This window comes from Myodes glareolus, chromosome 1 (genome assembly GCF_982192425.1).
Source record: "Myodes glareolus chromosome 1, mMyoGla1.1, whole genome shotgun sequence".
Taxonomy (NCBI): domain Eukaryota; kingdom Metazoa; phylum Chordata; class Mammalia; order Rodentia; family Cricetidae; genus Myodes; species Myodes glareolus.
In genome coordinates this window covers 9,358,487-9,372,302 of record NC_142026.1, presented here as the reverse complement: position 1 = coordinate 9,372,302, position 13,816 = coordinate 9,358,487, and the positions used below count along the sequence as shown (strand labels likewise).

Here is a 13,816-nt window from a genome sequence, read left to right as displayed (position 1 = left end):
TTATTTCAGGCAAGAAGGCCAAGTGTAATCTTAATAAACAAAGATATTAGCAAGCAAGTGGATCTTCCATCTTACAGGATGACTCTCGTAGCATCTCAGGGTCTACTTACCTGCCTCAGGCCCCTTTTCCTCCCCAGTGGCTGCTGCAGCAGGAGGTTCTGCTGGCCAGGTTCACTCTGTACACTTGCCACCCTGCCAAGCATCAACAGCATTAGTCTACCCTCAAGACAGCTCCAAAGACCATTCTCTGGTGGGTGTTAGCCAAAACCACTTATATGGAACAGTCACTTCAAAGATATCATTATCTTTGAAGGATGGTTGGGGAAGAGTCCCTGGGATAGGGGTTCTCAAAGGCTTGTAGCCCCAAGCTGTCAAAATTGAGATTCTGTTTTCAATCATTGATGCTGTATCTATCATTCAGCAGGGCAATGGTTTGCTCACACCCCTGGTTTGGAAGCCATCAAAAGGCTTCACATGTCATATTCTAATCTCAATTTTTTTCAAGGGGAATGGAAACGCTGGCGACAAATACACACAAACAACTTTGTCACATGGATGGGAACACCTGTTTTAAAACTTCCAATTTAAATGAAAATAAGATGGACAAATATTGAACACATCAGACACAGAATCCATTTGGGTGAAGGGACACATTCAACACATGTTTGCAGCCTGAAGTCTCTGTGACAGCTGAGCAAAGAGTCACATGGGTAGAAAATTTAAATATTTTTGAAAATTATTTTAGATTTAAAAGGCTGGCAAGGAAACTGGCAGTACAACCCAATTAGCTGCACTCAAGTGAACTGTGCAGTTGATAAAAGGAACAGTCTGCTCCCCCCAAATTACTGTGTATATGTGTCTCATAAGCAAAAAGGACTACTGACAGGGTCTGCTACTTCAGTGTTGGTGAAGCTGAACATATTGAAATGGGCCATGATTCTTTTTCATTCTTCATGCATGTATCATATTATAGGTATCTACAATGGAAGAGAGAATGAAAAGAGAAATACACTGTGCCCATATGACACTTTAATTCTGTGGTTGATGTCAATGTGATTAATTGATTTACAGTTAAATGATGTCTTTGCCTTTGCAAAAGGAGAGTCATCTACAGATATTGTAACTATAAAACATCCCACAGAGGAACCCAGTCAGCAACTGTCCACAAAAAGAAATAGAGAATGATCATATCTACACATTTCTGTTTTTTTTTAATGTGCTACATAAACACCTCGCTGCACTTTTAGTAAAAGAAATCAGTTACAAGATGGGTATTCAGATGCTTCTCATGTATGACAGGCTACTAATTGCAGTTGGTACAGTCAAAGCTATCATTTAAAGTACAACTCATATTTTTACTAGAAGAAAAAGCAATGACTCAGTAAGATCTGTCAAATTTTCTATGAAATAGGGATATGATTGCATCATCTGAGCTATGCAACACAAAATTCTACAAAGAACACCCAAAAAGGCATTTAAAACTTCTTTTCTTGCCCCAAAATGAAGTTCAACAGATTGATGTACATTATATGACTTTGTAGTGTGTATGAAGGAACTCTACACTAAGGGAACAGTGCAGCACATTTTGATAATCAGTCCAGACTATGATGCTGGCATGTCTGAAATGACATCTCCTTATTAGTTATCCATTTTAACATGTGTCTGTTAAGCTGGAAAGCATATATATGCACACAAGTAGGAACCCATTTCTCCCAATACCAAGCAAAGCTACCATTGGAATGGATTCTTCATTGACATCTAGATGTTACCTCAGTTCCCTTGGCCATAAAAGGAGGTTGATACTTACCAACTACCTCCCATTAAGGTAGAGAAAAGAAGTTAGTTGATGTAAAATGGCTTGTATATGGCAAGTGACATGTTTAGCATGCTTTCTTGTTTTACACTTGTTGTTTGTAATGAGTTTATGCTTCTAGGAAACTAAAAGGGAGTGTTTATTGAAACATAACGGGGCAGAGAAAATGAATACGAGGCAGTCCTCTGATATCATTTTTATAATCTGAGGTTGTGAGAAAAAAATGGTGCAAGAAAAGAAAAAATATACGTTACTTGCAGAGTTAAATGTCACAACATAACAGGAACTTTATGATGGATCCTCCAGGGGAAGCTCATGAGCGTCAACATTTCTCTATGGACAGAGAGGCTTACAGCTGAAAAATCTATTGTCTTTAGTTATTCTGTGTAAATAATATAGGAATGTGCACATCAAAAATGAAATTATAGAACATGCTCCTGGAATACATTCCAGGCAATAAATTATACTTGCCCTAGAAATACAATGATGAAATTTCTCCTTGCTGTATCAATGAATTAAATCACATGAATAAGAAACACCTAAAACACTAACAATGTAATGTAGGCAAAAATTTTCATAACTTGGAGTTTACTTCAAACTGGAGCTTACTATAAAAATTAGCTACGATTTAGTTTCCATTCCTTCACATAATGTAATACCTTAGTCACCTGGAGGAACTGGGAGAAACCAAGATCTTCATACTAAGAACCTGTCTGCATTAATGTTCTTCTTTATATTTTACATTTTTGGAAGCAGTCTCATCTAAAGTCTTCATCTATCATAAATACAATAATCAAAATTATTTTCCTCATCAAGAAGTTACAATATTTTATTGGGAATTCTCAAATTTTAAAAGTGTACTTCAGTAGACAACTAAATATATATATATATTATTAAGTAGACAACTTATATATATATATAATTTCTTATCCAACAATTATGAAAAACAATTAAGAAGTTGAAATGATGTTAAGATTTGCCAAACTAGTTGATCAAATACTAAAAGCTTTATCTTGTATAGAACACTGGTTTCTTGGAAGCATTAATTTAAAGAATGACAGCTGTCTTAACCTAACAGGGTGAAAGAGTAAGTATAAAATCTAATAAAACTTCCCAAATTTAAACTAACATCTTGCAAAACATTCATAAGTAAATAACCTTAGTTGTAGAGGGCCATGGTCTTGGTATGTTACCCTGCTGGCCTGGAATGTGCTGTGCACCTGCTGCAGGCCTCCCAAGGGCTAGGGCTACACGACAAGCCTCTGTTGGCATATCTTTCCTTCCCTCGTGTTTCCAAGTTCCTGAAAATATCTCCTTGGAAAACTGATAGTAAGATCCAAATTTTAGAGGAGAAAATTCAGCCAGAGCACAGCAGAGTTGGTGGGATTCAAACTGTGATTCAAAACTAGTTCCTGTTTATAATACAAGGAAGCAATTCATAAGCTAGGGGAATTTGTGCAATGTTAGAAAAATGATTTTGATAAGATCACCTCCTTGACATTGCTGCAGCATAATGGCCTGGACTGAAGTGTATATTTCCTAATTATATGACTGATAGCATTTCTTTAAATAAGCACTGTGTAAACAAGGAGCCATTCAGTAATGCAGGCTTAAATTTGTGTCACTCAAATTATAAAAAGTAAACCATGTATTGCAATATATCATATATAACCTAAATAAAAAGTTAAGCAGACACTCTGGATGAAAACACCCTCTGAATAGTGAATTGCTGTGTTTATTGCTTCTTTCTACATTTTTGGCTTGAGCTTTCATTTGGTTATAGAACTCTAGAAGTGGGGCCTAATACACGTCCACAGCAGTTTATCCTGAGTGACTGCATTGCGGTGGGAACTCATGAAGTCAGCACTAAAGGAGCAGCAGGCAGACGGCAGGGAAGCGAGCAGAAGACCAGCGCTCATCCCTCCCTTTCACAGACGTTGTTTCAGTGAGCTACTCAGCCTCCACGGCACCCGGGACAATGCCAGTGCTACAGAATTTACAGACGAGAGTTTCAAGTCAGACTGTAGTAATAACTGGGTTTTAGACATCAGAACTGACAAAGCAAAGGCAAAGCGGACATTGGGTGCCCCAGTGCACATCATCTTGGCCCTGTCTTTTCAGCGGTACTAAAGGTTGGTGGAATCTTTCTTGCATTTTAAGAATACCAGGCAAGTTTTCATGCTGAGAGGTTATGAATGAGCATGAGATGGGCATTACTATATGGGTTATTGTTATTTTATCTAGACTACAGTCTTGCTTAAACTTGGACTGGATCCTCTGTGTCACTATGACTAAGCTTTTCCAAGATTAAAATGCCAAGATAATTTCTTTTTAAATTAAGAGTTCACTGTTGAATCCTGCTTTTAAAAATATCCTAACATGTCCAAACAAAATCTGGTTCTCAACTATAAACATCTAGCCTTAAGGACTTAAATCACTTCTCTAGATCTCTATTATTCTGGAGGGAAAATATGCCCATGGTATACACATGTGTTTGAGAAACGTCTACACTGAGTTTTTATGCCTCAGAGCAGCGCTCTCCATAGAAGAAAAGTCTTCCATGGAATTTTGATTTAGCTTATTAATTTCCAATAGAAGTTTTAAGAAACGGAACCAGACAGAAAACAATGTTTCTGATGGGAACTTGGGGGCTGAGTCTTTAAAAGAAATGTATTAGTGCGATTTTATAAAAATCTTAGAAGTCTCTAATTAGGGTATAAATTTTTTTTTTTCAGTTCCCGTCACCTTATCTGGCTGTCTTCCCCCACTCAGCCTGCATAGTCCAGCTTGGCTCCTTTGTCTAAACAAGTGGCCTCTCAGAAGCAAAGTCCTATAAAAGTTATACACGGATCGGGATGGGTGTGTGGCAGGGTTTACTGGCTTCCTTTCTGTGTGTTTCCTAGTAAGCTTGGGTCAGATTTTCTTCAGGATAACTTTGAGAGTGCTTCAGATCCTACTGCTAAAATGTATATTACATGTAATTCACATGGGTATCAACCTTTCTATTTTTGGATTTTAAGAACGTGTATAAAGAGTTCTTGTGCCAAAAAAGAAGAAAGACTGCAAAGAAAATATATAAAAACATGCCATTTAGTAAGCCTTCCTTTTAGTAAGTGCTCAAACTTCCTCTCCTCCAAAGAGAACTTGCTGACACAATGGCATTCAAGATACAGCTTGCAGCATATGGCAAAGGTGGATGTGCTAGTGGCTGGTGGGAAGCCTCCACATTAATAAAATTATTCCAGAATCAAAAGCAAATTGTTTCTATTTCCATTTCTTAATGACCACCGCTGGGCCTGGTGACTAACACCAAGGTCCAAAGAAAAACAGTGCCAGCAGCAACAGATCAATAACAGCTGACTTAAGATGGTCATCAAAATGCTAACATGATTAATTCACCTGGAGACGAGGTCTCTAATTCTGGCTCTGCTCTTGTCTTAGCACCTAACACAAACACTGAGCTTTCTCCTTTGGCACCAGACCTAGCACAGGAGTTAGTTCAAATAACTCTAGTCATTTGAACCCTGAGCTCGCCAAGTCCTTCAGAAAATAATAAAAATCAACTCTACCCTGTCTCCTCTCATGCACATTGGGCTGTGCCTTCGGCCAGCAGAAGTAAAATCTGGACTAAACTCTCGGCACGAAGCCGTCTAAGGAGAAGCCTGAGTAATACTCCCTATCCTTAATCATCCACTGATTATGCTTCCTGAAAGTTAGGTTGTCCTAGTTCGCATGCAATTTTAAGCATTAAGCAATTACATCTTTGAAAGCACCGATGCCCCTGCTAGACTTTGTTGCAAGTTCTTCAGACATTATAAACAATTAAGGGAAATCTCCAGGACTGTGTTTTCAGCCTTCCTCGCCCCACTCTCTGCAGCACCTCCACTTTTACCAATGAGAGACTAATCTGTCCAAGCAAGGGCTCGCAAACACAAATGAATGTCATGAATTATGGATCCAATAAAAAAAAATAGACCTGATGATGGACTAAATTTCCCATTTTCAGTCGAAGAAGAAAATGTGAAATCTGAACAAGATGCAAAGAAAACAAAAGACAACCTTTCACAGGAACGGCCTCTCAACATTTCCTCATCTTAGGAATAAAGCAATAAATGGGGTAGGGTACTCACTATAGAAGGCAGCCCTGGGAGCGCTTTCTCTTGGGATGGGACAAAGACACTCTAAAGATGAACAAGAAGCATTGCCCCTAATGAGGATTAGTTGAGAGGTGTAAATCAACAGCACAAGATTAGGAATGTTTGACGTGGTTTATCTGAGTGTTAAAGGTGCAGTACCCATTTCTGAACGCTTAAGCAAATAGTCTAGGTAGTCTACTGTTTTCATTGCATGACTTCTCCAACTACTTACCAAGAAAAATTTGCAATAGACTTTTCACAGAAAGTTTTCTAGTCATCTTTGTGCTAGAACCAATATTCTTGATAGGTGTTTGAACACGCTACGACGACGATGGCATGTCGAGCAGCGTGCATCAAAGAGAAGCAGTCCCACAAGTGGCGGTGGCATTGCTGTCCCCACAGTGGTACTGTTTCCTGACCATCTATGATATTAGCTAAAAGGTCTGATTCGACTGAGTACAGGGGCTCCCTGAGAGGGAACTGTACTAAAAAAGACCCCCCATAAAGCAATTCTCAGTGAATATAAGTGTGGAAATGAATGATTAGATGGGGGGAGGCACTGGGTATTGGACCCAGGGTCTAGCACATGCTAAGCACATGTTACTACCACTGAACTACACCTCTAGCCTTTGGTATATGAAATATTTTAGACATTCATTAGACATGCCCCATAGAAAATTCTGCAGTTTTTTTTTTGATTAAGGTTTTTAGACTATTTGTGATTGATCTCTGAAGCTGTCTGTAAAGAAGGAGGGTCTGCTACACCTTTGACTCCAGGCTCGTGTGCTCATGAACAACACAGGGCGAGGGATGGAAATAGGTACCAAGACGGGCAAGAGAAAACGGAGGAGACAGAGTGACGGAGGTGACAGGGAACAGCTCGTTTCCCAGAACAGACACCATAGACAGGCAGCTTTGACACTGTACCTAGAGAGGCTGCCCTCGGCGGCCAGGCCCTGGGAGTCATCGAGGACATTAGGTTCACTGCAGGAGGGGTAGGGAGATGAAGCATTTAGGGAAAGAAAATGCAGAAGGAAAAAAAAAGAGAAAGAAAAAAGAAAAGGGAAAAGGGGGAGAAAAAAGCATGCAATTTTCTGTTTCTAGGAACCGAAAATAAATAAATTTAACAGAACAAGGAAGGAAAAGGAGACAGTCAACCATTTCACCTTGTGCTGGGTTTGTCAAGACATAGGACTCAAGGCAATGGGGGAAGGAAAGACCGGATGGGTACGACTCTCAGAGGAGTGCTCTGTTTATTGGTCAAGAGTTAAAATGAGCTCCAAATGGAGACATGAGCTCTGAAATGCCTCACAGAGTAGATCCGTAGAAGATGAATCTATGAGTTCTTTAGTAGCCTTTTGGCTACGTGGTTAATATTTTTAGGATATCTTATGGACACAGAATTTTAATGATAAGACCTCACATTTTCTTGTAGAGCCTAACATTATCACACAAAACCACTTACCATGAATGGCCACAACCAAAGTCTGGAAACTGATGCCATTAAGAAAAGCAAAGACAGAGCCCAACTCCCCCTGCTAATTTTGCAATGAAAATATCAATAAACAGATTGAAGGTATCTTCAAAACATTAAAAAGAACTCACATTTGCCTCTCTATTATACACTCCCTACTGACTGAATTGTAAATACAACGGAAGTCTGTCATTTGGTTAGTTAGTAGCAGTTTATCCACTTATTTGGATGCAACTGAACTGATACTTGTTAGCACATCTGAGCTATATTTTATCCACTTTCCCATCAGGTCCAGCACCAAGATAGGCAACCATAAGGTATTCAATATATATGCATTAAATTGTGTAGAGTCAAGCATCTACAAAACTGAAAGGACTATTATCAAAGATCTGAGTGTCTCTGTCCCCAGCAAGAGAATCATTTTTTTGATAATGGACAAAGACAGTGTTCCCTTCTCCAACTTCCAAAATATAATCCAAGAACAAAGTGATTCATTATAATATTTTTTAACTTCTGGGATATGTTTATACTAGATAAAAATTTCCTTTGCAAGTAAGTTGATCTATCACTATATTCATGGAAAAAGAATGAGTAGTTTGACTTATTTTGAACAGTTCAAAAGCTCTCTAATTACAATTTATATTATTTTAAATACAAATATGTGGATAGTAAAAACTAAGAATAAATTAATAGTTACCAACAGTAAGTGTTTATATTACTTTCTTTGGACATGTTGTTTGGCTCTTGGTTCCATATTTAATTTATGAAGTCTTTTTTGCTCAAAGTGAAATTATCAACTTTTAGGTTACATGAACTATTTATTGAGTGTTTTGGGTATAGTATACTCCTGTATACCAGATCAATTTGAACACAATCATATATTCCTTTTGATATTATGTTCTGTGTGTGAATTGTGCTGCTAAGGGTATTAAAAATGACAGTAGCGAGGGATACGGCTCAGTGATGCAGCATACATACGGCTGTACTGCAAAATACAAAATAACGCACTAAAAGTCAGGCAACACCAAGAACTGTATTTCAAGAATACAATTCTTGAAATTAACATATTAGTTGTTTAAAAAAATAGATTAACTTTTAGCTCATTTTTGTATTTTAACTTTATTTAAAACATGAAGAATTAAAACATGAGTGTTTATTTAAATATATTTTTAAATTTAAATTATGTAAATTATATATTCTTGTTTTCCTTAAGTATAAAAAGTTTAAAAACTAAGAGCCCCAAACTTGTTTTTAAAATTACACTCATATGGCAGCGAACACCAGGGGAAATGCTTTAAAAGCTTTAGTCAGGGAATCTGAGAGTTGCTGATAGAGAAGGTCCCCTTCAGATCATTTCACCCTAGTTTATCACCTAGCTAGAGAGCTGTGACCTGCATGGAAGTGGCTTTCCCGGTCCACACAGTGTCAGAGGTATGCCTTCTGCTTGGTGAAGCATTCTTACATGCGGTTGAACCTTAACTGCAGAAGGCTAAACTCCCAGAGTATCACATAAACTGTTCTACTCTTGCCAAATAACCATTTTCTTGCTCAATGATAAATCTGGCATATAAGGATAGCATTGACCAGAAGAAAAGATTTATATTTATATTTATGGATCGCTCAATAAGAAATAATACTTGGACCTAAAGGTGTGCTCTCATTTCGACCTGGCTTAGAAAGCTACAACTATTACCCATAGGACCCTTCTTGAAAGCCCTTTCTTGAACAGTTTCTCTAGAAACATAGCCCATACTTGCTTCTCATTCAGTTTTTATAGGATGATGTTTGTGTATGTTTGGAATTTCGTCTTTTGCCCCTAAGTACAGAATATAGGACAGTCATAGGCCTTTACCTTTGGCTGGGTAACATGCCCACGTCAGCCTGAGGTGCAGACATGCTGGAGACGTGGCTGGAGAACCGCCTCCTCCCGAGGGCACTCAGGAGACTAGCTTCCTGCTCACTTACCACACTGGGCATGCTCACAGAGTCATCTGAAAGTGCGAAGGGATCAATGTTACAAAACCATGATACCTATCAGAAAACGGCAACCAAAGCAGTACTTGAGTTCCATCCCTGGCTTGGGTACAACCTCAGGGCTGTCTTTAAAGCTAAACAATCATAGCCATCTTTGTAAATACAATAACACAGCAAGCAAATTAATGACGCTTCTTCATGTCTACACATCTCCTACCTCCCCACTCAGTAGAGCAGCCTTCACAAAACACATGCAAACTTCTTATTTACTTTTATAAGTATAAACCGATGCGTACCCACAAATTAAAGATATCAAAACAGCTAGATTGTACATATATGTGTAAAGACTATTGCAGGAATAGTTCAGTTGGAGTTTGTTTTTGGAAAAGCCAATTCCATTTCCTTGACATTAAAAAGCTACTCAGTACATTTAATGATTTCTAGTTTGCTGTGGGAAGCAATATTGCAGATATTGTTGGAAAAAATACTGGAAAACCATAATATCCTGAAGTGTTTATTTTAATCGAAATTTTCAGTTTTTAAAGATGCCCCCTTTTCCTGCAGAACCAGAAATTTATATACCCAAATCCATAAAAAAAGTTAGCTTTAGTACAATATTTGCACAAGTTGACTTCATGCTAAGTGATCTAATACTGTTTGTTACTAAACCACATAAACTTCAGTAAACAAACTGTGTTTTGTAGATGTGTGCTACAGTGGAAAGTCATCTTGTACTATTTAGAATATTCTAAGTGATATCTCTAATATACATTTCCAAATAAATTCAAAAATATGAAAACTGCTATAGATTTTAATTTGTTATACAATGATTTGGACTGAATCTTAATATATTACCTTTGTTGTATGTTTACAAAGAAGGTAAAAGTGGTGGTGCACGCCTTTAATCCCAGCACTCGGGAGGCAAAGACAGGTGGATCTCTGTGAATCCAAGGTCAGCCTGGTCTACAGAGGGAGCTCTAGGAAAGGATCCAAAGCTACAGAAAATTTTGTCTCTTTAACACCAAAAAATAAAAAAGTTAAAAAATTGGAAAACTTTATAGAACACATTGAACTACAAAAGCCTTTCCTAGATTCTCATTGATTATCATTTAACTATGTATCTAAATATCTCTTTAGCAATTATTTGCTCATCATTGATGATTAGTCTTATGTTTTCTTCTATCAAGCCTTTTAACTGCTGTCTTGTAAATGTCTACTTCTCTACAAAATTACATTTAATGTCATAGAGGACAGAGAATATGTCTTTCTCAGTTTTTTTGTTCTATACTTAATAGGTTTTAGTATGTACTTCTATGATTGGAAGAAGAGTTTCCATTAAAGCAGTTCATAATCTTGTTTTTATACCCTTTTCCATATAAACTAATGTTCATTCACATCACAGCCATAATTGGCAGCTTGATTTCTTGAGATAACTGTGATATCTGAGAAAGAGATTAGCAAAAGTCTACAAACCTTCTGATGCCCTCCATTCCACTATTTGGGTGTTGGGTTCTGCCAATGATGTCTCTATTTAAGTCTTCTCTACTTTTCTTCCTTGATTCCTTCCTACTCTCAGGCCAACTACTCACTCACAAAGTTACCCGAGAATAGACTTAGTCCTAGGAATTGCTGAGGGCATCATTTCCCATCATTAAAAAAATGTTGGTAGATACCATTTCATATATTAAAGAAAAGTATAGATATTATTTCATATGTTAAAGAAAAGTAGAATTTACGTTGTGGTTTGAACTGACGTCAGGGCTTACTGTTTATGTAAACTGCTCAGTTTTGGTTTTAGAATATAGTTGGTAGTAGAGCACTTGACAGCACCTTGTAGGTGTGAAACCCCAAGTTCAGTGGACAGCATGGCCAATCCTTAGCACTGCCAAGTAAATTAAGAAGCCCCCTTTTAAGTTAAAATGTCAGGGACCCAGCGTTCTGTTGCATGATCATGCCTGCAATCCCAGCCTTCAGTGGAGGAGGCAGGAGGATCAGAAGCTTCAGGGTCATCCTCGGCAATGTGGGGGATGCAAGGCCAGCCTGGGATCATGAAACTCTGTTCCAAATAAAAATAATCAAGAGAAATTTAAAAGTAAACTTCTTCTTCTTACCTCTCACGCTGTGCTTTTTTCAGTCAGTATTTTGTGAGCGATCAGACTATGACTGTGGAGGTGTGCTTGTGAGCAGTGCCCAGGTGTCTGGATAGAAGTGGTTTATAGTGTGATCACTGCCTTGCGTGAATAACAATCAAACTAAATCTGGAAATATTGGTGATGAGCACTTTGACAAATGACGTATTTCCTTTTCTATCTTATATACCTAATTGTGGGGAGCTAGTAAAATGCAGACGCATTTTACTCATTTTATTTAATTAAAAGCATTCACTCATCTTAATTAAACTTCTAAGCTGCTTTCTAGTTCCTCTGTTTAGTTCAGAGAAGGATCTTTTGTGGGTCTTGTTTGGCATAGAGGGGTTCTTATATTTTATTCTTGCCTTTAAAGGTACACCTTTCAATAAGCTTTATATAAGAGCATCTTAAAAACACAACTGGAAAATAATCAATGCAATTGAAGAAACCCGCTGTATGACAGAGACATTTAGTGGAAATTCAGCAGATCTTTGCTTCCAAATCCTACGCTGCTCAAGCACACACGTGCAGTATTGACTGATCTGCCATCTCCCACTTTGCAACCTTACATCTCTAGCACACGCATCAGAAATTCCCAGGATAACTACATTACGGGAGAGTCTCTAAGTTGTTTCCCCTCAGTCATTCTGCCAATTTTCTCCAGGCTTCCACAGACATCATGTGCACACTCTGCCCATTTTGCTTTGACAAATGGGACCTTGTGAGTGCTGGCCGTTTCCCTAGCCAGAATGCCCAGGAGAAAGAGGAGTAAGTTGTTTACTTACAATCTAAATGAAATTTTCAAGAAAAGGTCAGATACATACTTTTTTTTTCCTCTAAATATCCAAGGGTATCAATCTCATTTTGAAACCTCTTTTAAAAATGACTAAGGGAGCAGGCCTGGAAATGGCTGCCCATCCTTTCTAGACAGACATCCTTTGTAGGACCTTGCTCCAGGCAGGCTTATTGCTTGCCTAGACTCTTACTTACTTTCCTCGTCCTCCTCGTCAGTCCGACTCAAGGTGTCTTGAGAAGCCTGTTGGGATGGTTCACTGTCCTGCTCCCAGACAGTCCCTGTGCCTGTGTTGGAGCGGGACATGGTAGCCAGACTCAGGCGGTAGGCAGAGGTGGACGTGCCCACAGTACTGATGGATGTCTTTCCTTGGTAGGCTAGGGGTTGAGAGAGTAAAGGAAATGGTGGTAAGGTCATGAAAACAGAAATGTTTGCTTAAAAGTTTTTCAACTTGTGTCCCAGACTAAAGAGTTTTAAGATAAAGGAGCACAAGCAATTGGGGGTGGGCAGTACTGGCCACTGGTATATTCTAAGTGAAGAGCTTTCTTATGGAGGCCTGAGGTCCCTACCAAGAGAAAAGCGTTTTGCAGTTTTCTTGTGTGTGTTTATTTTTCATTTGCTTAGGCAAATAGCATATCAACTAATTTTGACTTAAACTGTTGCTTCTGAATCTTTGGGTTTATTACTACAGCATATGAATTGCCCACATAAGTATATTGGAATAATAAAAAATTAATATCTTTTATATGAACCTAAAATCAAAATCAGGATACAATGCCATAGAGTTCTCATTCTCCTTTTCTGGAGACAGCAGTATTAGAAACCTCTCGGCTCTGGGGCAGGTGTTTCTATCAGATTCATCAGAATATCTGAATGGCAATGTGTTACTATCACCAATGTTGCACTTTTAATATTTGTGTTTTGAATATTTTGCAAACAACAGTAAACATTTCAGAAAGCAGATAAACCCCCCAGTCTTTTACAGATGGGTGATGACTGCCCTCTAGTGGTAGACAGTGGTTTAATTCTGTCATTCAGGAGTCTGCTGTACAGAACTACAGAATAAGCAATGAAGATGCAAGGAACAATCTTTCAGTTAGAAGAAGCTCCTTCTTGTCCACTTTTCTTGACTCCTCCCCATTCTAATTTGTGAAACACAAAGAAGTCTGAAATCCACAACACAAATCTAGTGTAAAATCACCTCACCAGCTTCACTTTCTAGCTATATAAACTATTTAACCCTCCAAGTATCAATTTCCTCCTTTTAAAATTGGGCTTAGAAAGATACATTTTACAGATACTTGTGTGGATTAGAAAAAATAATGCATGTAAAGTAGTCACAGATGCTCAACAAAGTGAATTCTCTATCAAAAAAGGGAATGAAAGAATGTAAACACCCTTTCCCCTTATTAAATATCTAAGTGCTTAAATGATAAAAAAAATTAAAAATATTCAGGAGAAGGATGTAACTAAATTCCCATGACAACCCTTTGACCT

General features: G+C 38.1%; 1 protein-coding gene across 9 annotated transcripts in view; it reads right to left on the bottom strand.

The window, feature by feature from the left end:
- The window catches only part of Unc80 (unc-80 subunit of NALCN channel complex), a 175,658-nt gene that overhangs the window by 6,522 nt on the left and 155,320 nt on the right, over positions 1-13,816 (bottom strand). For 7 of the 9 annotated variants that reach the window (XM_048459176.3, XM_048459172.3, XM_048459173.3 and 4 more), the window contains 4 exons: positions 12,517-12,696; positions 9,276-9,414; positions 6,877-6,933; positions 111-192 (listed from right to left, as the gene is read on the bottom strand). In XM_048459176.3, coding sequence (XP_048315133.3) covers positions 111-192; positions 6,877-6,933; positions 9,276-9,414; positions 12,517-12,696 — 458 coding nt within the window. The remainder of the gene's footprint in view (positions 1-110; positions 193-6,876; positions 6,934-9,275; positions 9,415-12,516; positions 12,697-13,816) is intronic. The other 2 variants (XM_085698834.2, XM_048459178.3) reach the window with 1 other exon arrangement.